We start from the raw sequence: 26,356 nt of genomic DNA on the forward strand, positions 1-26,356 counted from the left end.
GCCAGTAATTGACATCTCAATGCCACACGCTACATCTGACATCCTTGCATAATTGTGTTCATCAAATAGATTTTCAAAGTTTGTGGGCATTTATATGAAAGCACCATTTATTGGTTTTAGGCTGTCATTCATTTGAGTCTACATTTCCCATAATTCATAAGATCTGTGCCTGTTAAAATAACCTAACCTTAAAATTGCCTAACTAAAATAAAAGCCAGCCCTCCTTTAACAGAACAGTGTTGAGGACCTGTTTGAGCAAAATCTTTATTGACAGAGAAGAGCAATAACAAATGATAGAATATACAACCCCACCAGCATGACAGCGTTTTCATAGAAACTGTACAATGTGAAGGAATGTATGGAGCAGGAATACACTTAATAACAAAAAACGTTTTACATCCATAAGTTCTGGTACAGTACAGATTGATTTCAATTTAATGTTACTCGTCAGTTGTTTATTTGAAACCCTCTTGCCTGGTTAAATACTGAGCAGGTCTTTCTCTACTAGTGTCACTTGGCCTTTCCTGTTCTAGATGACTCACTTGGTCAAACAAAGGGGCCTGGTGAGGTTCTCCTCAGCGCAGTCACTGCCAGGGTCTCCAGCAGCAGCATGCGGTGCCAGGCTCAGCCTCGGCTACAGGCTGGGATACAAAAAGCGAGCTGAAGGAGCGTAGAGGGGGAAGCAGGGTTTGTTGGCAGACGATGAACATTAAGGCAAAGGGGGAAACAACTAAAGAAAAATTACATCAGTAGTGTTTATTACTGTTCTCTTCACATAGGTAGTGCTAAGGCCTCATGGCTAGAAGCAACAATCGTGCCAATAATGGTTCTGACTGGGTTGGTTTCTGTTCTGTCCAATTAACATTCACACCCCTGCAATTAGAGCAACTTCATGGTGTTGAGTACCTGTATAAACAGCCTCCACCACAACAGGGCTACAGCTTAGTTGGTAGCGAGAGTAAGCCCTTGATATACAGGCTACATAACAACCAGCGCTGCTCGTACACAGAAGGCTTGATCAAACGCGTTGGCATTAGTTGGTACATAAGGCAGCTTTTCTTTTTACTTTTATCCCGTGTTCACTTTGGCCCAAGTCTTTGTCAGGAGGGGGTGAATACATTAAGAAGGGAGGTGCTGTAGAGCAGCAATAAATCATTTTTACAAGGCAGGTATTGGTAAGTTACAAAAAACTGCAAGCAAAGAAATGTGGAACGTAGTGTGAGGGAGCAGGTGGATGTGGTGGGGTCTGAATAACAGCGATGTGGATACAGTCACATTACACCAACTTTGATACAATTATATAAAAAAGGCAAACAAAAGTTGATTGTACAGTTGCTTTTCCACATGTACTTCATACTGGGAGAGGAAGACACCATTCTGGACAGTGAGAGGTGGGCTTAATCTCTTCAAGCAAAGAAAAGGAAAGAGGGCTGAGAGGATATGGGAGTAAGGTGCTCCGTGAGGGCTAGTGGACACATGAAACGTCGGGCAGGTGGTGAGGTGATGGACGGTTGGACACAAGGCAGATGGGGTGTTTGGGGTTGCTGCTACTGCTGCTGCTGCTACAGAAGTGGGAGGACCAACAAGGAGTTTAAACACGACGAGGATGGAACCAGGGCATGAGAGCATGAAATGCAAGACAGTAAAAACAAAGAAGGCAGAGATGGCGTAGACACGGGGAGCGACCGAGGACCCCCCCCCCCACCACCACACAGGAACAACCACAGAGGCTGCTTAGTCCTTCCAGTCTTTCTTGATGTTCAGGTTCCACTCCCAGGACAGGTGGTCGTGCTTGTCGTCGTCGGTAAACTTGGACTTGATAACGTAGTTGCCACGGGCCAGCACGCCTTTAGGAGCCTCCTCCATCGTGGTCAGGAACTCGTATTCGCTGGGACGGGGTCCATAGCTGCCCACCATGTAGTCTGACTTATCGACTGTCGACAAATGACAGAGGTTAGGCAAAAAGCAGCATTTGCATCCCTTTACAGACCCACAGAAGAACCCTTCACTCACTCTTCATCCCTTTCCTGTACGTATGCTGCACATACTTCAGCCCCGACACGATCTCCTTGTTCACCTGAGGACAGGACACAAACATCAAGACTGAAAAACAGCATCCAACAGCTACAAACACATGCTTTCATCTGCATTGATCCTGACTGAGAGCCATACAAATCACACCAGCCTGAAGAGTAGCTCTCACCTTAAAGCTGATCTTTATTTTGTATTCAACACCCTCTTTCAGGACAAAGCACTGTTTCTTAAAGGCCTCCAGGTCTCCTGTTAGGAAGGAAACGGAAAACACGCAGAGCCATCACTATTTACTCCCATTACAGTTACAGTGATGTCATCACATAGACAATGTCAACATCCAGCAATACCAACTCAGTATTCTGTATTTGTGGACCAGTGTTAGCTGCTTTTTCCTTCGTTTCTCTCCAGACTTACAAAAAGATGGCAATAACTAGCCTTGAATAATACAGGAGATTTAACATTCCTACCAACAGACATGGAATATATCCCACACATTTCTAAAAATAGGAGTGAGAATACCATGTCCAGCGTCACTACTCCCCTCCAAAAACAAGCACTGGCTTCTAGTGTCTGCTGTGTTGAGTTCTTTCCTTCCGGCACCAAACAGGTCAGATTTAAAAAGCTGCATTGATCTTAATTCTCCACTGAAACAGATCTAAATCACAAGATTGTGTAATTCTCACAAGGCTATTATTACTGCTTCAAAAACATTCAGACATAAAATCAGATCTACAGATTATTAAATGAGACAAAATCATATTTGAGTTTGTTCAGTCTTTTGACTGGAAGCAACACTACCCAAAGAAAATTCATCTGCCACGAAACAATCTCCATCTTCTGCTTTTAGTGTCCTTAAACACTAAATAGATGACAATCATGTTCGCACGCATGAACGTATAAATATTTTGTTGTTTATGGTCTATAGTAGTTGTTGCAAACAGTGAGATAAGTGACTTGCAGAGTGATCTAGGACAAACACCAGATGTGCACAGCTGTGGAGCCTAGCAGGCTACATCTAGGGCAGACTTATTTAAGAGCTCTGAGGCTGCGTCTGCATTTAAACTGCAGGACCTAGATTCTGTTAGCTTCTAGTTCCTGCAGTGAACTTTAAAATGACGATGTTTATTCAGACTCGAAGCACCTACACATTATCAGTATGAGAGGCTTGTTTTAAAAAGTGTTTAAAAAGGTAATACTAGGTTTCTTGCAAAGTTTGGAAGTTTGACTCAGTGTACACACGAAAACATCACTCAAGAAATGCAAACAAAACTGTTCCTCAATTCAAGCGTGGAGAAAAGAGGAGAAGCTAAAGTGGGACAGGACAGTCTGTTGTGGGAAAATTGGAAGGCAGAGTGTCTAAATCACCCCAGGTACGTTTTCACAGCAATCAGCCATCTCCTACAGCACTGAGATCAATCTGCAACCCAACGCTGGAGTAACAGAGTTCTGGTTAAAGACTGCTCATGTATGACTATTTTTGTATCTGAATCTTGTGTTGTTAGTGTTTTATCCCACATTTATTCAGCCACCACCACAACCTCTGTTTATCTGGAAAAAAGTCCAAGTCTCCCAAGGAAAGAAACCCCTCCCTGTGTGTCACTGATACCTTTTCATCTTTTGCCTCACAAAAAGCAAATATTTGAATAAGCACCGACCTGAATGAAGCAGACTCACCTTGCAGGTCCAGCACCAAAGGGTTTGGGGCGCTTTCACAGATTAGAGACATCTGGGTCACCTGAACATTAGGAGTATTGGGATCTGAGACCAGAAGAAACAGGTGCTTTAATAAATGGTACACACACATACAGACATGAAGTAGACATGATGCTTTGGTCCAGGATTCTAGAGTTGACCCTCATACTGTCCACAGTGTTTCAATCCTATGACTAACATTGGACTGGCCACATTTGTATATAATGAGCAGATATTTCCTGTGTGTAGACATGCAGCCAGTTTATACCAGGCCCCAAACATTTACAGACCTGCACACAACACGTTTCATAACACGAGTGACGGGTCGTGGGAGCTGAAATCGGGAGGACCCGGCTGTAATTGGACAGTCTCTGCATCAATTACACTCCAGTTTGCTCTCTGTGCCAATGCAGAAAACCTTTTACCCGAGAAACAACTGCCTGATTAGGGTGCTAATTCTAGGCCACAGGTCGACTTAAATTCTAGGCCACAGGTCCCGTTTGACAGGATGGGATTTTGCTTTCTGTTTCCAGCAGTTCCACTGTACAGCACTATAGGTGAGATGCTGCCGTCTTAATAGGAGAACTGTGCTCATTTTACACATCCACTGGGATAACTGTAACTGTTGTCTTGTATTCTTGAAGCCTTTTTTGGCTGTGAAGGTGACTGCACAAAATTCAGTTCAACTGACATTCTTCCCGATTATACACAGTGCAGAGCCTCGCATAGTGGAACTCGTACATCAGCTATAAATCCAGTATAACACACACACAGACATAAACATGCACATGGTGACTGCAGAAGTCATCGTGTGCTCTGACGTTCTGGGAGGAATGCGTCCAGCACATTTAAAGTGTAGTTAAATTAGCTGAGGCCTCAAAGCCCAGTTAGTAGGAGTTAGACCATCATGTGATGAAACACACACACACACACACACACACTACCAGCTTCAGTGACCCCAGGGCCAAGCAGCGCTTCCTTATATTTGCGTAGACTCTCGTCGTCCTTATCCAGCTCCTGGATCTCCTTTACCGACTTCTGGGCTGGAGGTTTGTAGTTTACCGACTCTGCCTCCTCATTCTCTGCGGCGATGGCTGCTAGCTGCTCCGGAGTCACCTCATCCTCAGCCATGTCTGGAGACAGTGAGGGCACAAGGATGGAGAACAGTGATTAAAAGGTGAAATACAGAGGGACGTAAAATTAGACTGGTGAAGCTTTTCCACCAGGTATTCACGCCTGGAACTGATGGACAACCACATACACACATCCTTCACGTGATGATTATTATTCAGCTGTAGAAACTGCTTCGAGCCTGTGCTTATCACCTTTGCATTCTTCATTTGTGACAATTTCCAGGCATTGCAACCTTTTTCATTTATTTGTTTTTGTACATTTCTAATACTCCCTGTATTTTTTTTTTATTGAGTGAGGGGGCCACTCCTGAAGACCTTCTATGACTCTGTGGTGGCATCAGCCATCCTGTACGGTGTGGTCTGCTGGGGCAGCAGCATCACAGTGAGGGACAGGAAAAGACTGGACAGGATCATCAGAAAGTCCAGCTCTGTCCTGGGCTGCACTCTGAACACGGTGCAGGAGGTGGGTGAGAGAAGGGTCATGGCTAAACTGACATCCATCATGGACCAGGTCTCTCACCCACTGGAGGACTCACTGTCTGCTCTGGAGAGCAGCTTCAGTAGCAGACTGATCCACCCTCGCTGTGTGAAGGAGAGATATCGTAGATCTTTCCTACCTGCTGCTGCCAGACTGTACAATCAGAACTGTTGACCACATCCCACCAGTCACTCACCCACTGCTTCAGTGGTTTATATAGCAACCTGCTCTGCACAATACTTGTGTAAATCTGTGAACAATCATGTATATTGTTACCGGTACAAATCTTATACCCATTACTGTGCAATAACCCTGCAATGACCTCATACTCACTCTAACTGTACTGTACTGCTTTGTACTGTGCCAACACAAACTGTTCTGTACCTGTATTCTTGCTCATCTGTACTGCTGTTGTGATAGGTAATTTCCCCACTGCGGGACTATTAAAGGTTTTCTTATTTTATCAGATAAAATGCTCTACAGGGTTTAAGTCTGCATCATTGTCATCGCTCTTTTTGCATCTCTTTTTCTTTACTCTCAGATTGATTTTTCATCATCTTTGGTTGTTCTTCAGCCACAGAAGATTTCTGGTTTTCATGTTGCTTACATTTCTTCCAATAATTATTTTCACATGAAAAACAGGTGGGTTTAAACAAAAGCTGCTAAATTCAGATTCAGATGCTCGTAAATACCTGGAAATAAAAGCTAAAATGTAGATCTTGTCTTATATTTATGTTTTGATTCAAACCTAAATTTTTAGTCAACAGCCAAAGTAAGAAGGAAATGACCTCATAGTTTTACTACATTTAGTTATATTTAGAATCCCTGAGCTCAGGAAGGTTTGGAAATCACTACACAATGATAAGGGGCAGCATCTCCCTTTATGCTGCCGCTGCCTCGGCTCCACTGTGTGACATCATCTAAGCACACTTCTCTGAAACAACATAGTCACCTCTTGGAAAGTCAGGAAGGAGGCGTCATGCATGACATAATACAGGCTTTATGCCTGAAGTGAGTGGAGGAAACAGACCTAAACAACAGCCAACAGGGTTTTGGGAGCAATAATCAATTGGTTTTGACTCAGTCATTACCCACCAACAAGCTCATGAAGTGCTGCTTTAAAACTGATGTAATGGCACCTTGTTTTTCCAAACAGTAAGCTCAGGAAAAAGTGAATAAAAAGGAAAGTTTATCTAAAGTCTTAATCTGTAATGCAGCAGTCTTTTAGTATAACCGTGAGTACCTTCTCTGTGGGTGGGGAAGAGGGGGGGGATCCCTTGATGGAAAAATTATTCTGGCAAAACATTAGGCGTAACAAAGGCAGGAAGAGCTCTGTTTGTGCAGAAGGCCTTCGAATTCACATTAAACATCCCACTGCTGCAGTCAACACATGCAACAGGCCCCGGTGCCGAAGTGAACATCTGAAGCAGAGGCCGGTGTCTGTCCCTTAAAACGACGCGCTCCTGCGACATATTAAATGTAAGCTGCTGTATTTATAATGATATATGAGCACCATCATTATAGCAGCGCTTAGGTGGGTTTGTGTTCTTTTGTGTTCTCTAAGTCTAATCCCTCACTGTAGTGCCAAATGTGCTGAGCTACTTAGCAAGTCTGAATAAACGACACTGTCGACCTGCAGAACACAGAAACAGGAGTCTGAAACCGTGAATCAATACATCAATGAAACTATTCATCAGAACAAATTAACTAGTACGGTAGTAAAGTACCACTCCTCCAGGTGATGTCATCTAGAGGAGTTGCCAAGAAGGGTTACAACAGGTCAGCCTCGAGCAGCAGGACAGAATCAATGTCACCTGAACTGAACTATTTCACCTGAACTGAACAACTCCTCCAAAGTCGCCCTGTGAAATAAGGAACTTTGATATCACATGCATCTATTTAAAAAGGGAACCAGGAGCAGCACATGGTAAAACAGTGACATTCAGTAAATTTTTACAATTTGCCATTTGTATTACTTTTATTTACATTATCAGGAGGTAGGCAGTCAGTAAGTAAACACAACGCAGGCAAACTTAACCTTCGTCTGAAACTAACAGTTCTCAGCCAGAAACAATTCTCTAATACCTCCTTGGCGTCAGTGCACCAGCACCCACCTAGGAATTAAAAGTGCTTTCAGCAGCCAACCTCAACCACAGCTAAGTGAATTGTGGAAGGGACTGAAAGCAGTTCAGGATGTGATAGCCCTAGATACAACTAATTTAATCTACAAGTTCACATGTGGGCAAAACCAGCTGTTGGGCATCTTACAGCACATTTGTGTTGTCACAAATATTATTAATTGTATGTGTTATTGCACTTTATACCATACACATTCCATAAAGTTTGCTTTAGACTTATTTATTCTTAATTATTCTTTCTCTGCTCCACTGATACCTTATTTCATTTTATCTTTATAGCTGTACAGTTGTATGAGCTTTACACTGCATATCGTGTTGGGTACGGTTGTGTATGTGACAAATCAAATTTTGAAATTAAAAAAAAAAGTCAAAATCTGAGAAGATTGTGGTTTATGATAACAGCACATATTAGCTTAAAGGCATTGTGTAGCTGGCAAAAACCCTCAGACACAGACAGAAAATGAACAGGAATTTCTTTGCTTGATTTCAAGTAGAACTGCTTCCTTTGCATAGACGCATAGACAGTGTTATGGATGAAAGATTGCTTTATCTTTGACAACTAAAATCAAGGGACAAGAGAGCAACCCTTCAGCTTCTGTTACAATAGGTTTCTTAAAGGCAAAGGGGATTTCTAATTAATCATTTCTGCTTCATTTCTACTGAATTGTAAAACACAGCTGACCCCAAAACCCCAAGTAGAAACATCAGCATAGAGAGAGAATGTGACAAGCAACACCTCAGCCAGCTGCAGGAGAGCAGCCTTTACGCAGAGAAAAGACAAAGACCCATCTGTTGTCTTCAAGATCTGCTGGTTTGATACAAACCAGAACCTGTCCACATTTTACAGAAACCAATGGAAAAGCTAAAACAGTAAACTATGACACAATGGTTAATCACTGTGGGAAATAAGTAGTTTGTTGCCTCATGGAAAATTATAAATCACAGCTTCGGAAATCGGTGACAATCAGGAAACCGTAATTCATTACATATGGAAAAGCAATGTGACTAAACGAGTGATGACGGACCCTTTTAAAAGAGCTCAGCTGTGTGAAACGCGACGTGTTAACATCGTAACCACTGCTGGCGAACAGAGACATTAAGTTTCATGTCATGACTGTGGCAGCTAGCCGACGCTATCACGGGCATCTTTTCACAGAACCGGCGAACACCCAGCCTTTGACAGCATGCCAGGACAGCGGCAGCGCCCCGTTAGCAGCTCCCACTGAAGCTCACTCATTAAATGTATTTGTCCATGAAAATGGGACTGGACTTTTGTCGGCGCCGACTCTTGCTTGCAGGGTGTGACTAAAGACACAGACAAGTGGCTAGCACAGAACAATCCAGCCCAACTAACGGTACCCGTAGCCTGCGGCTAACGTTAGCCTGCCAAGTTATCACCGCTTTACGCAGAACAGCGGAGAAAACGTGCGACGGAGAGGACAACGTTAGAAACCACGTTACCGGCTGCTCAGAAGACCGAGGACACTCACCTCTAAATTATAGGTAGCAGTGATTTCAGGCGGCTTTGCGGTAAGTGCGTGCGGTGCTCTGCGCCTCTGTGCAAGTATGGCGAACAAGGGAGCGACCCCGCCCCGTGCGCCACCCGCGCGACGTTTCCGCGGAGAGGTACGCGCACGCACATGACGTACTGCGCATGCTTAAAGGAGTAATAATGTGTATTACGTATTTTTTTCTTATTTTTAATTGTCCAACCGGCACAAGAGTGTTTTTTGATAATAGATCAGAACATTCATACGTTTGGAAAAGTACAGGACTTTTCACGTCTCCTTTAATGTAAACCTATCTAACCAATCTCATCATCAGATATTGCTTAGCATTGTTTTACTTTTTGTAGAACCCCTAATAAGAAATTGGCCACTACTGTGGACAATAAAATTTTTAAAATTAGGATATTCACAATACTCACTTATTCTGTTATATGGGTTTCACTCATGCAATAGAGAGACACCCCAGTTAAAACCCTTTTGTATGCCAATGAGGACACTGTAGACTCAAAGACGATGCAACATAATGCATTTATGTATAAAATCCTAAGAAATATATTCCATTGTGAAACTTACAGTACCAAAAGACAGAACTTATGTACAGTAACATTTAAAATTTTTACTTCACATCAAAGGTCTGTCCCAACTACTATGTCATGTGAACATGGGTAAAAATAAAACAAAGGCAACTGTTTCAGCACAGGAGCATTTAAAAAGGAAAGAAAAACTGCCGAAAAAAGACAGTATGAAAGAAATATTGGTCCACACAATAAAATTGCCTATACATTTTAAATGGCTTCAAAACACATGATCTAAACCAGAATACAATTCTAATTATCCAGCTTTTGGGAGTAGGTGGTAGGTTGACAGGAGCCTCTGGCGCTTTTAACTGGTGTCCATCTGAAACTAAAACATGACAAAACAAAAAAATGTCATAACCATTACAAATCTATGAAAGTTGATACAGAGACGGCCTAAGTACATACTGCAGCATTGTAAGCATCCAGCTGGGCGTCCAACTCTTCTGCAGAAAGTTGTGGTTTACTGCTGCCGCCACCGCCTCGGCCTCTCCCCCGACCTCTGAAACCACTGCCACCACCACCTTGCCTTCTTTCATTTCTTTCCCTCACTTCAAACGTTGGCTGTCCAAGCCTGCTCCGGTCAAATCCCCTAAACAAACAAAAAACCAAAATGAACATTTGGAAAATATGGCAGGACCAGAGCTTGTTTAATTTCTATTTACAGTAAACATCAACAATACATGTGATGTACATAATCTTGATTAATGATGACTCCAACTACAGCACAAACTTCAGTGTCATCAGGAGCCTGAACCACAGAGCAGAAAACATCCCCATTTCCACTGAAGCCAAAAAAAAGATGGTCATCTAAATACTCCCCTTAAGCCCTGTGACCCCCAGATGGGTGCTTAACATGGCAACATCACGATCCAAAAGAAGGACTGAAGCCTAAGACCCCATCGCTTCCAGGTGGGAAATGAAGCCTCACTGGAGGATAAACGTGTGTCCTCCAGTTAACTCTGAGGAGAGTTAACTCCAGTTAACTCTGAGGAGAGTTAACTCCAGTTAACTCTGAGGAGAGTTAACTGGAGGAAGCTACACGAGAAGAAGCTATTAAGTAGTGGTGAAACGTTTCTATGGAAAAGGAAGTCCAGAAAATTTGTTTCACCTTTCCAAAAAGTAAAAAAAAAAATGATAATGCTAAACAAACAACAGAATTTGACCACCTTAAAGAAAAGTCAAGACAGGCCAACAAACAATAGGAAAGAAGTCGAAGTCAAACCGGATCTCAAGATTTTCAAACTAAACTTTGTGACGTAAAGAATTGATTCCCCTTTCCAAGACTCACTTTTGTGTAGACTGGCTACTCTGTGACTCAGATGATGTAGTTACTTGCTGGATTTTCATGGGGCGACCTGAAAAAAAGAAAAACATTATTTACACTTTGTGGAAAAAAAACTAAAGCAGACTGCAGTGTTAAAAACACATTCTTACCATCAAGTGGAACACCGTCATAATGTTTCATGGCTTTAAGTGCGTCGGCTGTATTTTCGAAGTGAACATCTGCCGTTCCTTTACTGCGACCTGACCGATCATAGTGTATAGATGCTTTTTTTAAAGGTCCAAAATCTGCAAACAGTTCCTGAAAAAAACAGAAAAAAACATCAGGTTTCCACATTGGCCCAATGTAAATCCCTCAACAAGTTCAGTAGAATTACCTTGATATCCGAATCAGACACGCCAAAATCCAGGTTGGAAACCAGCAGCTTGCCACCGCTTTGTACAGATCTGCTTTCAGCTCCTGGTCCTCTACCTCTGGGCCCAGCAGCATGCTCCTCAAACATGTCGTGCTGCCATTTGTCTGGTAACTCTCTAGGCTGCAAATGACAAGAGGAAGATAAATACTTGCTTTAGATTTACTACCAACAACCAAAAATCATGGACGGGATGCTGATCAGATCAGCACTAAAAGAGAGCAAACATTCAAGTATATTAACGCATGTTATTAAATGAAGAGTCAAAATAAAGGCTGTATTAAAGAGTATAATGACTTAAGCGTCTTAACTTCTGTGACTAATAAAACCACGTATAGCAGCCATCTTGGTGAACGAATATATGCCAAAGGAAATGGATAGGAGGAACAACTTCATTACTGCTCAGAGAAAAGTACACGGTGGTAGCGGGGAGGTTTCATAGTTAGCTTGCCCGCTTCTCGATGTAGAGATCAAATCAAACTGTTAAACGTCAACAAAGCGGGTAACAACTGAAAGACTCAACAACCCCCTAATACAAAGGAAATGTTTCGGTTAAACGACCCGCTCGGGAGTCCGCGTTCATAACCACGTGCATTTCATCGAGCACACTCCCAACACGTCGCCATCACACTTTTCGCTCCGGTTCTACAGCCTTTTTCATACCCTGGTGTACGGCGTGGATCTGTCGTTCCTCTCGCGGTTGAAGTTATTCTGTCGACTCCGCACCGGCCTCGACGAGCCAGCGGCCTGACGTGAACTTCCACCGGGCCCGAACGACCCTCCTCCGCGGCCGCCGCCTCCTTTCTTGTTCAGCTTTATAATGTCGTCCAGAGACATATTCATTTTATCCGCCATCGCGGTGCTCGGTACCGTAGCTATAACAAAGGAGCGACGCCGAGGATCTGTGGTTTGTAAGCTGGCGTCTCCGATGGCGCGGTAACTAAACTGGCGGAAGTTGCATAAACAGTTTGCGGAAGTGTTTGCCCCGCCCCTTAAAAACCTCGGCCCTCCTTCTTCTTCTGTTGCTATTCACTCTTCTTCTTTACTTTACGGGTGCATTGGCGCCACCTTCTAAATTCTAGTGTGGATTGCATGTCAAAGTCAAAGTCAAAGTCTACTTTGTTGTCAGTACAGCTCTATGTTTCAGACATATAGTGTGCCGAAATTTTGTTACGCTCAACGCCTAAAAAGTTGTACAACAACAATATGTAAAACGATATATAAAGAATATAAACACACTTTAACAACAGAATGTACAAAAATACATATAAGACAAGGACAAGTTTCTTTTTTAGCTCATGGGTTGCTTTGTTTAAAAAATGAGTCTGTGCAGGGAGAGGAGGAGACTAGATTGATTGTGCGTATGTGTGAGGTAGTGGGTGGGACAGGGTCTTTGTGTTCAGGGACAGGGGAGACATAGGGCAGAGCCTCCTCAGCCTGAAGGATGAAGCTATCCTCAGTCTGCTAGTCCTAGCTTGAGGCTCAGTAGCCTCCTCCGTGACGTCAGGGGGCTGAGGCGGCTACGAGCAGGACGGTTCTGGTTTATACATGAAAATGGAATGATATAAATTAAAGAGATCTCTAGCGTCATCTACCGCACAGGTTAGGCTATTACATGCTTGCCGGAGTCGCGTCAAATTTGTCATCAGTCATTTTCAGATATCTGCTAATGATATTTACTTATGTTTGGTTTGATGTCAATGTGATACACGCTGGTGTTATCACTGAACCAATATTTAGCACAGTTCTGTCCTAAAATGTATTCAAAAATCAGATTGAGAACGAAAAAGGTTCCACTACAGTTTCATCTAAAAAGATCTAATGGCAAAGTCATTTAATGTCTTTGGCTTCATTTTGTGTGTGTCTTTGTAGGGGCCATGTCATTAGGTGAGGACACATGTTTTTTTGAGTTAGTTAAAAGCTGTGTTCCTTCTCATCTTAATTATTTATATCCTGTGAGCACCTTGTTTACTCCTCCGATCAACTTGTTTAAGTTAATTATCACTAATTAGATGACTTTGGAAGTTGCTGAGTTATTCGACCCCTTTTTACCATACAGCACCCACCTTCTTGGTTTTGGTTTTCCTCCAATAAATACAAGTCTCCTCTGCTTTGGCAAGACTTATTGTGTTTGGTTTTATAAAAACATGTTCCCTCTTCCTTATTGATGTCCTTGCGTAGCTCCATGATCACTTTGACACAAGTGATTACCCTTTTAAACACACAATATTGTTTCTCCATACCTGAACCTCAAACGAAACACAGGATGTTTCCTACAGTACAGTACAGTACAGTCTAAATGTATATTTACCAAGTAAATGTGGGGTTGTCTAGATTTTACATATGTCCTGAAGGGTTTTTGGAGAAACCTTGCTATTATTAACATTTTTAAATGTCCCAGCAGCAATGCAGCTTTGGGACTGACTTTGTAGACAGACACCTTGTTTATTTCTTTCCTGTTTTAGTATTCTTATAATAATAATAATTCACAATTCCCCCTTCAATGCCTTCCACGACAGACTGGGGGCAGTGTTTCATCTCCCAGTCTGCAGATTTCCGGAGAAGAAGAACCACCAGAAGAACGTCTACCGGGTCGCTAATATGTTAGCTGTGTTACTGATTAGTTTCGACATTAAATGAGTCTGTGTGCGGGAAGAACCGTGATTTAACATGTGTCGATCACCAGTAGAAGACACAACTTTAGACGTTATTTAATGTGTTCGCTGTTGGCAGCGAACTGCAGGAGGTGTTAGCTTCCAGATGTTTTAGCTGCGTGCTAACACTCGCTGTGTTTCGCTGGAAGGAGTTTGCTGAGCGCTTTCTGCTCCTTTCGCACTGAGACGATGAAGGTGAAGATCCGTCAGTGGAGCGGAGTGGCCTCCTGGCTGTGGGTGGCCAACGATGAGAACTGTGGGATCTGCAGGATGCCCTTCAATGGCTGCTGTCCAGACTGTGAGTAACAGCTCGTCTTCACATGCAGCCGATCTTTTTCTTTCAGTCTGAGGTGTGTATTAATCACAGTCTTTATTTTGTCACTGTCTTGCAGGCAAGGTGCCCGGGGATGACTGCCCACTGGTCTGGGGCCAGTGCTCCCACTGTTTCCACATGCACTGCATTTTGAAATGGCTGAACTCGCAGCAGGTCCAGCAGCAGTGTCCCATGTGCCGACAGGAGTGGAAGTTCAAAGAATGAGCGTGCAGAGGTGCTGCTGCTGCTGGACACCTCACACAGGCCTGGCTCATCTGTACAGAAGGACATTTTCTATTTTTCTATCTAATCAAATTCGAAGAACATTGTAAAGTCAGTAAATGTGACATGTATTGAAATAATAAAACTTGCATTGTGCTGTATAGTCTTGTGGTTATACACTTTGGTTGGTGCCGGATAACCCCAGAGACCGAAGGGCTTTGATGCAGCTGCAGAGGAATGCGACCTGAATTTGCCATTGCGCTGCTAACTGAACCTGACTGTAATTCTTTCTCAAGAGATTAATCAGGCTGGTTTGTGTTCCCAGGAATAATTCAGAAGAGGCAAATTCATCAGTTCATATTCAGGTTCAATAGGCTTAATTTAAAATGCATGTTGGACATATTGTACATTTATTGTCAATACGTTACTTGGCAGATGCTTTTTTAAAGCTATTTAGAAGTGAGGTCAGTGAGAGACTAAAGTTTCACACTGGGAAATAAAGTCACAGAAGAACCATCTTACACGAGTAGTGAAATGCTTTGACAAAACAAGAATCAGACGCCCTGCGTTGGACCGGCGGCCTGTTCAGGGTGTGCCCCGCCTCTCACCCTCAGCAAGCTGGATCGGCTCCGGCCCCCTGAGACCTCGAATGGGAACAAGCGTTGGAGATGGATGAATGGAAGAAAGATCACAAACAGTCATGATGGAGCTCAAAGGTACCTTTAAGATGGATGGTGCGTAAATAACGAGTGATCAATGAACCTAAGTTAACCTGATGTACTTCTAGTACTCGCTCCTCTTAGACCTGGTCTGCTGATGCTGTAGTCATTCACAGAGATGTACACAAACACACAAAAGCGGATGTAGCTTCGTAAATGTATTTAAAGTACATGCACATGTCTCAAAATCATATATAAAACCCATTATAAGTATATTTTTATCAGAATCTTGATTCTAGAACATTTTATTTTGAAGACATATTTTTTATATATGTATAACTGTGACCGTCTGTGGTGGGAAATGAAGGCAGACAAGGAGAGGTGTAGTGTCTGATCAATTTATTTTATCAAAAAAATAAAAAAAGTTCTGATATCTAAAAATACAGTATAAAGTTATGAACATGACTTCTGAACAAATAGAAACAAATCTACAAACAAGGCGTTGGTTTTGTTAATGTGGAAGCACATGGAGGAGCAAACCCTAATGAGTCAGAGGCCCTGGACAGGCCAAACACAAGCTACAGCTCACAGTCCTTTGACTCCCGTCACTGCAGTATAAAACAGGCTTTACAGAGTAGCTAACACTGCACTGCTGCACCAGACAAGCCTCTAACAACGAATCGTCCCTCCCCTCAGGAGCCAGCCAGGGGGCTCAGGCGTCCTCCCACCACATCCACGGGCGCTGACCTCAGGATGCCGCGCTGATGTGGCTCATCTGTCACAGGACGGGCCAGCAGCTTTCAGGTTGGGTTTCAGGTAAAACCAGCAAAAAAAAAAAAAAAACAGTCTCAGTCATCGTCCGTTCGCCCGAAGATCTCCAGCAGCTCCCTGCTCTCCTGGTCAATGAGGTCGGCTGGCTTCTCGCCGCAGTCGTTCTCAAGCTCAGGGTCAGCGCCCAGCGAGAGGAGGTAGCTGGAGGAAACACAGCGAAGCCCGGCTGAGTAAAACACAGTGTGGCTCACCGTTCAGACCGACAAACGCTTCCTCTGGGTTTGCTCACCGTGCGATGTGTGGGAAGCTGTCGCTGCAGGCCATGTGCAGCGGGGTCCAGCCCTCCTCGTCCCTCTGCTGGATGTCGGCTCCATGCTGGACCAGCAGCTTCACGCACTCAAGGTTCCCAGACAGCACGGCCTCATGGATGGCAGCCATGCCTGCAAACGCTCAGACTCAGCATCTCTAAAGCATCGTCAGGTTCAGGTTGTTGTGTGGGCTCTCACCGGACTGGTAGATGGTGTCCAGGGCGACTTGCTTGGCTTGGATAAAGCGTCCGATCCTCTCCAGCTCGCCGTGTTGCACGTAGTCCCTGAAGACGATGTCGTTGGGGAAGTGCACGCTGCGTATTGACTTCAGGGAGGCAGAGCTCTTGACTGGGATGCCGCAGTCTTGGGTGTAAGCCTCGATTCCCATGGTCTGGGACACAGGGCACGGGTAGAACTTCATTCTGCTCAGGCAGGCGACCTAACCCTCTTCCAAGCCTCAGGTTGGCTGTTCTCCTGTTGTGTAGGACCGGTGGGATCTCGTCTGCGTGGCTCTGTGCTGTCCAGTGTCTCCTGTGGGTCAGTGATGCTGTTCCTGTGGGCCGGGCGTCTCTGCAGCTCCTTATAGTCTCTGTCAAGCTATTTTGAGACGTGACACCTCACACGTTCAGTGGTGAGATTTGGAAGATGAGCGTCCCTCCGGCTGGGGGCCTCCCACAAAGCGGTCACAAGCCTGATTCACCCCACGTCTCCAGACCTGACAGCCAGTAACCTGCTGTGAACCCGCACACGCCCAGGAGCTGCCCATTTGAACGCTCAGGGAGGCTGCTAGTAAACACCAGGCAGGACAAAAGCGGTTTGATGCAGAAGTGTGCTGGTGCCAAATGCACTGAGAGGTTGCTCAAGTATCAAGGCCAGGCTGTTGACTGCAACCTGTGCTGAAAACCCACTAAAAGCCTGAAGTGTAATAAAACAAACTGAGGAAAACAGTAGACAAAATCCTTTTTATATTTGTTTATTGGCCACTGTTAATGTTTTCCACATCAATTTGGATATGATGGAATGCTTCGTTACATTTCCCCACCACTGTACAGCTGTCAAACCCGTTACCTTGCTCTGCTCAACCTCCCCTCGCTGCCAAACACACGTCAAGTCATTGTCCTGTTCAAACTTGACCAGAAAATGATGCACTCACGCAACTCATCACGCGCCCCACATTCACACAACACACACGCTCCATTGTGGCAATAAAAGGGAGCTGGGTAGAGCCAAAGGGGATGCAGGAGGTACGTGGTGGGGAGTAGGGCTGTGCAACCATTCCCTCCCCCTTTCTGATATAATGGACACTTATCTCAAAACCAATCTCTATCTACTTTAGTAACCATGCTGAATCTCTGATTAGGCAAGAATGCAGTGCGACCTATCAGAACTGGTTTGGAAACCCATCCCAGGTCAGAGAGAATGTGTCCAGGGGTCGACCGGCTACAGCTGGGCACAACAGTAAATTATTAAAAATCAAGTCCTAAATTAAAAAAACAAAACAAAACAAAAAAACTCAGTGAAAGCAATTAAATAAAATAGGATTTCCCCCAAAACCCTTTGTTCCTTTTAGAAAATAGTCAGTAGCCGTGCTGAAATTAGGAGACTGGAGCCAGAAACAGTTTGGGAAAAAAAAACAAACACAAAGAACACCTCCCATCAGAAAAAAGAAAGAAAGAAGAGAAAGATTGGTCTCAGCTACAGATGGTGGGGAACACTGTGCTACACAGAACGAGTGCTGTGGAATTTATTTTAGTGAAGAAACGCTAAATAAAACATCTATAAGATGGCCCCGTTGTCCCCTGAGAGATCAGTCCTTACAAAACCACAATACTCTGGTCCTCTGGATTATTAGCAGAGGGAAAGAACATTGACAACCCCCGTCCTTACCTAAAAATACAGGTTACAACACTCATCGGACTCGTACTTGCACTGAACAATGGCAAGGCGTTCGTAAAGAGAATATATTCATCAGGAAAACAAACTGGATCTCAATGCCACTTATACATTTGGTTTTGAATAATTTACAAGGCAAACAGCTGATGTGGAGCTTTATAGAGAAGGCATTGAGGTCTCCCTTAGAGGTGATGCTGTTCCACAGTCCCCCCCCAGGCGGGACAAGACCAGCCTGGCCAGAAGTTACGAGGCTGCTAGCAGGCCGGCTGACTGACTGACTGACTGACTGAGAGGCAGTTAAAGGGGATGTATTAATGTTCACAGGACAGGGAAGGTTCACAAGGAAGTGTAGGTGGTGATGGTGGCTTGTTGGAAGGGTTGGGGCAGATCTCCTCTCTCCATTTCTCTATTCTCCCACGGCTTACAACTCATCGTGTCCGTCCTCACCGTCAGAGTCCTCGTCCTGACCGTCATCCGAATCATCCACCTCCTTGAAAACACAACGGAACTTAAGCATAGAATCTCTCAATTACATGAATGTCTACTTTACAACTAGAATAGCAGAACAAATCAAATCGCTTGGTGAACCAAAAGACTATGTACTCAACAGATCTGCATTTACTGCAGTCATTTCCTCATGTCTAGCCAAAAGACAGGTGCCACACGACAAACGCTGGACGGCACAGATTTCCGCCCCTGCACGTGCAGCTTTCATCTCGAGGCACGTCAACAGCTACGACAGCTGCAAGAGGCATTAGCCTGGCACTCTGTTGTGCTGCAATTAGACTTCTGAGAAGGGGGCATAGTGGCAACAGAGGAATGAGAGTAAAGAAGATCCCCACAAATGTGGGCAGATTGTAAGGAAGTTGCAGCCAACAGGAGGGAATACTCAACGTATCCCTTACATCTCCCATTAAGATATGGGGGCACTGTTTCCTGCCAGATTGGTCTGGATCCATTACGATGACCAAAAATCCTCAGAACCTGTGATCAATCTATTAACGCTGGACTCAGACATCATGCCGTAATATAAAGTGGGTTTCCACTCAATACTGTAGTTGCCCATACTGGATCAAAATGATCTGTGTTTCTAAAACATCAGCATCCTACACTGCAGCTACGTCGACACCGTTATGATTCTTACATCTCCATCTATATCTTCATCCTCGTCTTCTGCTGCAGGAGCTCCACCCTCCTTACCACCACTCTCCAGGAACTTTGTGAAGCCTTCCAGCGTTCTCTCCCCATTGTAGTCTATTACCTGGAAATGAATCCATAAAACTGATTAGAGTACATATGACATTTCTACACTCAAGACTATTAGTGTTCAACTACTTTGCTGATAATAGTCTGTAATTGATGAGGTGCAGTGTAAAAGTAGAGCTCTCACTTTGCGGTCGTCTCCTGCAGGGAAGAACTTGAGAGTGGGGAAGCTGTGGACTTTCACTGCCTCGATTTCATTGGCTGTAGAGTCCATCTTGGCCACAATGATGTCTGCACTGTCCTTATACTTTTCCCCTAGCTTCTCCCATATGGGAGCCAGCTGTTTACAGTGTCCACACCAAGGTGCATCTAAAGAACGCAAAACCAACACTCCGGTTTAGTAACATCCAAGACATTTAGGTTTACTACCCTTAATGTTTTAGTGCTACTTCATACTCCTCGTCATTGACTGGCTAGGAAACTCCCCCTCACCCGTCCACTCAGCCCCCTGCAGCGAACAACCTGCCATGAGCTTCACTCAACAGCCAGCAGTGGAAAAATTTTTCCTTGACTAGTGCAAATTTGACCACTGCCAACTATAAAAATAATCCAGGGGCTATATTTAACTAAATACTGTCAGTGTCTGGTGACAAAATAATATGTCGAACGTGAGGCTGAGAAGGTATCAGTGAGCCTCGAGCATTGGATCTGGTTTTTGAAAAGTAAAAAGGTTCACAGCATTTAAGACACTAGAGAAAAAAAAATAATAAGTTTGCATTACTTTAAAATACAAACACATCTTCCCTACACCCTGGTTATTATAAAGACCAAGCAGAAGAAAAGGAAGAGGCTCTTACAGAACTCTACAAAGACGTTTTTGGTGGGATTGAAGGCAACCTCCTCAAAGTTCTTGCCAACCAAAACCTTGACAGGAGTTTGTTCCCAGTCTTCAGGTATGTCCTGGCTCATGAGGTGGGCCTGTAATAAAGCAGAAATGTCAGTCAAATAATCTAGAGACATTAATTACAATACATTTGATCATAGTATAAAGTCACTCCAGCACTCCACTTCCACCCACCTTGAGTTTGCCCTCAGTAAACATTGTACAGAATTCAGTGATGCTCTCGGCAGTGATAGCGCTGCTCTCTGGCTTGTACTTTGTCATCTCGTCCTCCAGTGTGATGAGGCGGATGGCGGGGCATTCCTCCTTCTTTAGGCCAAAGAACTCCAGAATGCGCTGGTTGTCGTCCACGTCGCTGTCGATAAAAATGAACAGGATCTGGAAGAAAGCAACAAATGTTTAATGCATCAGAATGCACAGGAACAACGTTTGACTAGTGTTAGGACAGGAACGCCAAAGCCTGCTCTGTCTCGTCATACCGTTTACCTACCCGGCCCTTGAAGCCTTCTGCAGCTTTCTTAAACTCAGCCATCTTGTCCTGGAAGTCTGCAGCAGCTTTGGGCAGAAACATGAGAATATGGGACTTGATGTCTCCACCGAAGATTTTAGGGGCCGTCTGGGAAAGAGAAACTCCAGTTTAACACATGAAATCCCACCAGGGCTGCACCACTTATTGTGAAAGGTACAGTGAGTTTGAATACAATGGCCAGTCATTACCTGCTCAGTGAACTCTATGACTAGAGGCAGCTGGTTGGCCTTGACAAAAGCCAAGAGATTTTCTTTGGTCAGCTCTCCATCGAAGGTATTGCGTCCCTCATCAAACTATAAGAGACATGGAAACATTTTAACACCAATTTTATCCAGCAACAAACCGCTTTAGTCTCCAGCCATAAACCCCAGTCACTGAACGAGCCACAGGCCCAAACAGACGTTTACTGTTGTGTAAGAATAGCAGTAGTACAGCTGTGCTACTGGCAAACAATAGGAGACACGACACTCGGGCAGTGGCGCGCTGCCAGCCTTGTGAGCACTGAGACTGAAACCTAAGCTGCAAATCCCACTGGAGTAAACAAGTAAAACACCCCAGCTGTTTTTTCTCGGACGGAGCTCCTGCTTCGGAAGGATTTAAATAACTGCAGGCACACGTGTCAGCAGTGTTTGTGTCACGGTAAAATTACCAACATGGACCAGAGGCCAGACAAAAGCAGCGCTGAGACGGAGTCTTGGTTCATACGCCAAGATGAAAGAAGAGCATCCATAACTGAAAGGATTGAAGTTATAAAAATATGCACATCACAAGGTAGAAACAAAAAGTGATGCACATGGTTTAAAATGGAACCAATGAGAATCTTTAAATGACTCATCAGTCATCTGAAATACTTCAACGTGTCTGACAACAGGTGAGACTGCAATCACTGAGCAACAGATCCTAATATATTGTATGACCAATTAAAAGTCATCATCGCCTACATTTGTTAGAGTTGCTTCATTTTTATTGACAACCCAATGGACCTTGACCCAATCTGACAAATCCACAAGTAGACTAATAAAAAGCTGTGATCTCTGAACCTAGAGCCAGTTTAGGTGAATAGCTTGGAGACATCACATGCGTTAATACTCCACAGCTGTGTGAATTTCATTAATAGTACAAATATTAGTAAGACTTGTTTAAAGCTGGACCATCACCTACAGTAATACAGCTTTTTACCATTTATCAGCATCACTCCCACATGCTGAGGTCATCCACTGGGGAGATCGAGCAACAGGCATCACTCATGTTAAAGGATCTTAGACGGACCAAGATTAGAAACTGAGAATAGATACGGTGAGGTCAACAGAATCATGTTACTGAAGCGGCGGTGAAAACCCAGCAGCCTGAGAGTAAACCACCATGTGTGTTTACACATGGTCCACTAGGCAACTAGACGAAATAAATGTCTAATGCAGAAAAGATTTGATTACCTGCAGTCACAGTAGACATTAGTATGATCCATAACCAAGTAACAGAGCTTTTAATCACCTTCTTGAAGAGGACAACGCCATCCTTTGAAATTTCAAACTTTGAATAAATAGAATCTTCGGAAGCAATGCCAAAGGGAATGTCATCGATGGCTTCGGCTGCTTTCGCATAGGCCTTGGCACCTTCGGATTCAGCATCCTAGACAAAGAAAACATTCCTTAAGATGAAGCACAGTGCAAGTGATCCAATAGCTTTTCCTGTGTAATTCTAAAGCCTGAGATGGCGGACGTACCTTAAAGAAGCCGATGACTGCCACCTCGCTGTCAGCGACGAGAGACTCTGCCTCTGTGACTCCGGCCAGGGTGGCTACTGCTGGGCCTGTGCGTTTCTTCAGCCAGCCGACAATGTCATCTGCCTGCCTACCAGCTGTAGCAAAGCAGAATAATACATGAACTCCTTTGTGCTCAGGCTTCCCAACACTTAATAGGATCCAGTCACTCTAGTCACAAGCGGATTCTCATTAATGAAAACAAGGACTGGAGACTTTTCCCAGCCCGGTACTCTGATTTACTTGTGAGATATGTAACTAAAAAGTCAGCTCTGAAGCAGACTTGTTCAAGGCCTGGATAACCCAATCCATGCCACTGGGTTTGCAATGGTTCTTGATGTGGTGCACTTGACAGCTAAAGGCGAGTCAAAATCAGGAAGGTGTAGGGAAGGGATGGAACAAAGCCCTAGATACAGCCGATCTCTACACCAGAGCTTTGAACGGGTGCAGATGTCTGAGTAAATTTACACCATATCTACTTCAAACTGATGAAAATGAGGGCACAGAGAAAAACAAAACAAATGTACTGTATCATGTGAAAATGAGTTTACATCATTTCTGAAACATTGTTTAGCTAATATAGAGAACTGAGCACCATAATGTATTACAACATTGAGCCTTCAACTATGTTTTTGAAAAAAAAAAAAAAAAAAAAGAAACATGTCAAGTTTTCTTTAGAGTATGACTGTTGCATTTATATTGGACTGATGTAATACAGTAGCAATTTCACCGAGAAGCACAGCTGAAGTGTTACATCACGTAGTCTTGTCATCTGTATGAGGGAGATCGGAGATGGGCGTTTCCATTTTCCACAGAAAAAACCTTCCCTCCTTTTTCAACAGGAACGTGGCTTGGGCCACCAGAAAAGAGGAGACGTGAAGAACTGCACATACTCAGCCTCTCCAGACTCCGGCAGCATGAGAGGAACGTGCTGTCAAGGCCCAGCCTACATTTAGTCTCATTCATGTTACTGAAAGCTGATTGGCTGAGTCAGTCCTGTCCAGTTTCATATTACCAGAAGGGATAAAGTCATGAAGTGTGGCCAACAGCTGTTTGAATAAATTCAAGTTATAGTCATGTAGCCTAGGAAATTAAAAGGTAAGAATCAGCTCACCAGAATACTCTTTAGGAGACTCTTTCTCTCCACCCTTGAAGAACTTGATGGTGGGATATCCTCGCACGCCGTACTCCTGGGCCAGCTCCGTCTCCTCTGTGGCATCCACCTTGGCCAAGCGGATTGCTGAACCCTCTGCCTTCAGCATACCGGCGGCCTTGGCGTACTCTGGAGCCAGGGCCTTGCAGTGGCCGCACCAGGGAGCATCTGCAGAGTGCACAACACACTCTAAATGTGGGTATATGGGTAAAATGTGTACTAGCACTGATCAGGGACATTCAAACAAAATGGATGGGCAGAAATCCATTAAACCCAGTTCAACTCTGGACACAAATGATAAACGCTGATAATCAGGAATGACACGTCAAATAAAGTGACGTGTTAAGTGGCTACATTTCATCATTCCTGACGAACAGCTAAAGCTTCCGTGTTCAACTTGGTCAATAAAACGCACAGATAAACTTTTGAAAAAGTACACGTCAACCTAGCTCCACATCAGAGATCCCGCCCAGCCAGAGGGGGACATGGCCAAACAAAGGCCCGAGCCCGCCCCTCGCCGGCTCATTGGACAACGAGCCCGTCGGCCGCCTCTGGCTGGTCCGAGGGTTTGTCACACAAACAGCAGGACAACAATCTGACAAGCGGAGCGCGATGGGCCCGCAGGCTACGAAGCGGCGGCTCGCTTCATTCCACGGCACAAAGTCTGTCGTTACTGTGCGGCGACCAACAGGGAAATAAAGTTACACATAAAGAGAGCGCGGCGTTCCGAGTGCAACAAAACACGAAACCTAGAAGTTTGAAACCACAGCAGGCAATCGAAACTTTGCCGTCCTGCCCTCAACTGATTTAAAACTCTCTCCGCGTCTGGCTGCTTGTCGTGATTGTTCTTATAGTGTTATTGTGAAGGAGAAGCTAAATTAATGCGGGCAAACAAACATTTCTGGAAACGCATTAACAGCTGCTAGTTCAACACAACATGACTAATGCAATGTTAAGGTTATGGCAATAATGGAGATGTAACAATTCAACGTTCGGTATGTTTGCATAAACACAAGTTGGTAGCTTTGTCAGAATTTGTCAGTATTTCGGAGACGATCTGCGCTAGCTGCGGCCATTTAACGGGACAGAACTTAGAGAAACGCAGGCTGATCAAACAACGCTGCTTCCAGTTCATTACACTTTGGAAGACGGAGGAAAAAAAGTGGCCGGTGGGGGAAAAAGGCTACGTCCATCAGTCACGCACGGATGCAAACGCGAACAAAGCGCTGACAGCATTTAGACAACAACCATAGCAGCAGCAGCAAGTTGTCAGAAGTGTCAAAGTTTCAAGCTAACGTTGCCGCGGGCGTACGTGGGCTAACGCTAGCTAAGCGGGCGCTCGAGCCCGCTGGAGGCATCCGGCGTCACGCGGAGGGATGCGCGAGCCGGTGTGACTTACAGAATTCCACCAGGATGTTAGGGTGGGCTTTGAGAGCCTCGTCGAAGTTACTCTTCTTCAGCACCAGGACGTCTTCCTCCTCGGCGATTTCAGCCGTGCTCGCCACAACCGCTGTGCAGAGAAGCAAAAACCTCAACATAACTGCCGTCTAGTGTTCTGCCTGAAAGAGACACGGGAGCTGTAGACACGGTCGGCTACGGTTTTATCTGATTAACTGGCCTGAATCTCGATCTTTTCTTGCCGAACGTTGGACACTAGCTGCTATTTTGTGTCTACCGCTACTAACGTGGCATTGCACGCAGAAACCGGAGGGGTCAGCCGTACTGCGCATGCGCATTTATCGGCCCGAAAGCAATTCGTGTTGAAATGTGACTGGACCGCGGCGAACTGCACCTGGAAGTGAAAGAGCGACGCTCCCCGCTCCGCCGGCATGTACGTGCATCAATGCAGCGGTGGCAACGCACGCACGCACGTCACGCACGATAGCGTTTACAATCCTGTGTGTAAAATCTCCGCCTGCTTCACACGGACTGCACGTCTGCTCCATCCAAACAGACTGCGATACTGTAGGCACGCCACGCTCACGTCTTTTGTCGTGTGTTTGTTTTCAAACATGGTGGGTGGAATTTTATTCTATTCTGTTTTTGCATAAACGTGGGTTAAAAAAATTGAACTTCATTGAGAGAATTTTTATAATCTTGATTCTAAATTTTTGTGGCTTCAGTGGCTGCTGTGACCGCAGCTTCTCTTTCGTTAAGGGCTGCATGATCCCTTCAGCTGTACATCACAGATGGATGCAATGAGATTTTCCTGTCACTCATCACTCCATCTACAGGAGCATCAGATGATTAGAACAAGAATAGGAACACCTTTAATGGCCCCAGAATGGGAAAATTGTGTCTCACAACAGCACAAATACAGATAATACAGAGAATACACATAATACAGGGAAAAGAAAATGTATAAATATATAAATATATTGCACAGGTTTGCACAAATGTCGCACAGATGAATTTTTTCTACATAGCCACTGATGAGGTGGGGGAGTTTATGGTGCGGGAGGTAGTTAACAGTGTTGATTGTATGGTCTCATAGCAGCAGGCAGAAAAGATCTGCGATATCTCTGCTTCACACAGCGAGGGTGCATCAGTCTGTCACTGAAGCTGCTCCAGGGCAGACAGTGAGTCCTCCAGTGGGTCAGAGTCCTGGTCCAGGATGGATGTGAGTTTAGCCAGGACCCTTCTCTCACCCACCTCCTGCACCGTGTCCAGAGTGCAGCCCAGGACAGAACTGGACTTCTTGATGATCCTGTCCAGTCTCTTCCTGTCCCTCACTGT

At 44.5% G+C, this 26,356-nt stretch overlaps 5 protein-coding genes across 5 annotated transcripts; 1 reads left to right on the forward strand and 4 right to left on the reverse strand.

Moving 5' to 3' along the window:
- Nucleotides 1-246: 246 nt before the first annotated feature.
- On the reverse strand, nucleotides 247-9,124 carry LOC114851029 (rho GDP-dissociation inhibitor 1-like). The gene is made up of 6 exons (XM_029142552.3): nucleotides 8,966-9,124; nucleotides 4,671-4,859; nucleotides 3,709-3,792; nucleotides 2,204-2,280; nucleotides 2,014-2,077; nucleotides 247-1,934 (listed from the first exon to the last, which is right to left on the reverse strand). Exons 2-6 carry the CDS (start codon nucleotides 4,855-4,857, stop codon nucleotides 1,735-1,737), a joined length of 612 nt encoding a protein of 203 aa, XP_028998385.1. The 5' UTR covers nucleotides 4,858-4,859; nucleotides 8,966-9,124; the 3' UTR covers nucleotides 247-1,734.
- A 368-nt stretch (nucleotides 9,125-9,492) lies between these two features.
- LOC114851024 (THO complex subunit 4-A-like) lies at nucleotides 9,493-12,228 on the reverse strand. Its single transcript, XM_029142538.3, has 6 exons — nucleotides 11,919-12,228; nucleotides 11,220-11,378; nucleotides 10,996-11,143; nucleotides 10,850-10,916; nucleotides 9,967-10,150; nucleotides 9,493-9,886 (listed from the first exon to the last, which is right to left on the reverse strand). The coding sequence occupies exons 1-6, from the start codon at nucleotides 12,108-12,110 to the stop codon at nucleotides 9,866-9,868; spliced, it is 771 nt and encodes a 256-aa protein (XP_028998371.1). The 5' UTR covers nucleotides 12,111-12,228; the 3' UTR covers nucleotides 9,493-9,865.
- Nucleotides 12,229-13,798: 1,570 nt separating this feature from the next.
- On the forward strand, nucleotides 13,799-14,605 carry anapc11 (APC11 anaphase promoting complex subunit 11 homolog (yeast)). The gene is made up of 2 exons (XM_029163639.3): nucleotides 13,799-14,207; nucleotides 14,302-14,605. Exons 1-2 carry the CDS (start codon nucleotides 14,099-14,101, stop codon nucleotides 14,445-14,447), a joined length of 255 nt encoding a protein of 84 aa, XP_029019472.1. The 5' UTR covers nucleotides 13,799-14,098; the 3' UTR covers nucleotides 14,448-14,605.
- Nucleotides 14,606-15,487: 882 nt separating this feature from the next.
- On the reverse strand, nucleotides 15,488-16,849 carry ppp1r27b (protein phosphatase 1, regulatory subunit 27b). The gene is made up of 3 exons (XM_029152833.3): nucleotides 16,381-16,849; nucleotides 16,164-16,314; nucleotides 15,488-16,075 (listed from the first exon to the last, which is right to left on the reverse strand). Exons 1-3 carry the CDS (start codon nucleotides 16,601-16,603, stop codon nucleotides 15,952-15,954), a joined length of 498 nt encoding a protein of 165 aa, XP_029008666.1. The 5' UTR covers nucleotides 16,604-16,849; the 3' UTR covers nucleotides 15,488-15,951.
- Nucleotides 16,850-17,139: 290 nt separating this feature from the next.
- On the reverse strand, nucleotides 17,140-25,346 carry p4hb (prolyl 4-hydroxylase, beta polypeptide). Its single transcript, XM_029152818.3, has 11 exons — nucleotides 25,020-25,346; nucleotides 23,582-23,788; nucleotides 22,432-22,565; nucleotides 22,200-22,337; nucleotides 20,897-21,001; nucleotides 20,670-20,795; nucleotides 20,357-20,557; nucleotides 20,136-20,256; nucleotides 19,466-19,647; nucleotides 19,220-19,336; nucleotides 17,140-18,565 (listed from the first exon to the last, which is right to left on the reverse strand). Exons 1-11 carry the CDS (start codon nucleotides 25,156-25,158, stop codon nucleotides 18,497-18,499), a joined length of 1,539 nt encoding a protein of 512 aa, XP_029008651.1. The 5' UTR covers nucleotides 25,159-25,346; the 3' UTR covers nucleotides 17,140-18,496.
- Between the last annotated feature and the right edge of the window lie 1,010 nt (nucleotides 25,347-26,356).

The sequence above is a fragment of the Betta splendens genome, chromosome 1 (genome assembly GCF_900634795.4).
Source record: "Betta splendens chromosome 1, fBetSpl5.4, whole genome shotgun sequence".
Classification (NCBI taxonomy): Eukaryota; Metazoa; Chordata; class Actinopteri; order Anabantiformes; family Osphronemidae; genus Betta; species Betta splendens.

Coding starts and splice junctions, on each gene's coding strand:
- LOC114851029 (XM_029142552.3), bottom strand. CDS start 4,857: ATGGCTGAGGATGAGGTGACTCCGGAGCAGCTAGCAGCCATCGCCGCA. Junction 3,793..4,670: donor CCCTGGGGTCACTGAAGCTG/GTAGTGTGTGTG, acceptor TTCTGGTCTCAG/ATCCCAATACTCCTAATGTT. Junction 2,281..3,708: donor TTTGGTGCTGGACCTGCAAG/GTGAGTCTGCTT, acceptor CCTTCCTAACAG/GAGACCTGGAGGCCTTTAAG.
- LOC114851024 (XM_029142538.3), bottom strand. CDS start 12,110: ATGGCGGATAAAATGAATATGTCTCTGGACGACATTATAAAGCTGAAC. Junction 11,144..11,219: donor TGTCTGATTCGGATATCAAG/GTAATTCTACTG, acceptor TGTTTTTTTCAG/GAACTGTTTGCAGATTTTGG. Junction 9,887..9,966: donor TGGATGCTTACAATGCTGCA/GTATGTACTTAG, acceptor GTCATGTTTTAG/TTTCAGATGGACACCAGTTA.
- anapc11 (XM_029163639.3), top strand. CDS start 14,099: ATGAAGGTGAAGATCCGTCAGTGGAGCGGAGTGGCCTCCTGGCTGTGG. Junction 14,208..14,301: donor CAATGGCTGCTGTCCAGACT/GTGAGTAACAGC, acceptor ACTGTCTTGCAG/GCAAGGTGCCCGGGGATGAC.
- ppp1r27b (XM_029152833.3), bottom strand. CDS start 16,603: ATGAAGTTCTACCCGTGCCCTGTGTCCCAGACCATGGGAATCGAGGCT. Junction 16,315..16,380: donor GGACACCATCTACCAGTCCG/GTGAGAGCCCAC, acceptor GAGCGTTTGCAG/GCATGGCTGCCATCCATGAG. Junction 16,076..16,163: donor AGCTTCCCACACATCGCACG/GTGAGCAAACCC, acceptor TGTTTCCTCCAG/CTACCTCCTCTCGCTGGGCG.
- p4hb (XM_029152818.3), bottom strand. CDS start 25,158: ATGTTGAGGTTTTTGCTTCTCTGCACAGCGGTTGTGGCGAGCACGGCT. Junction 19,648..20,135: donor AAACGTCTTTGTAGAGTTCT/GTAAGAGCCTCT, acceptor TGCGTTCTTTAG/ATGCACCTTGGTGTGGACAC. Junction 18,566..19,219: donor ATGAAGATATAGATGGAGAT/GTAAGAATCATA, acceptor TGTGTTTTCAAG/GAGGTGGATGATTCGGATGA.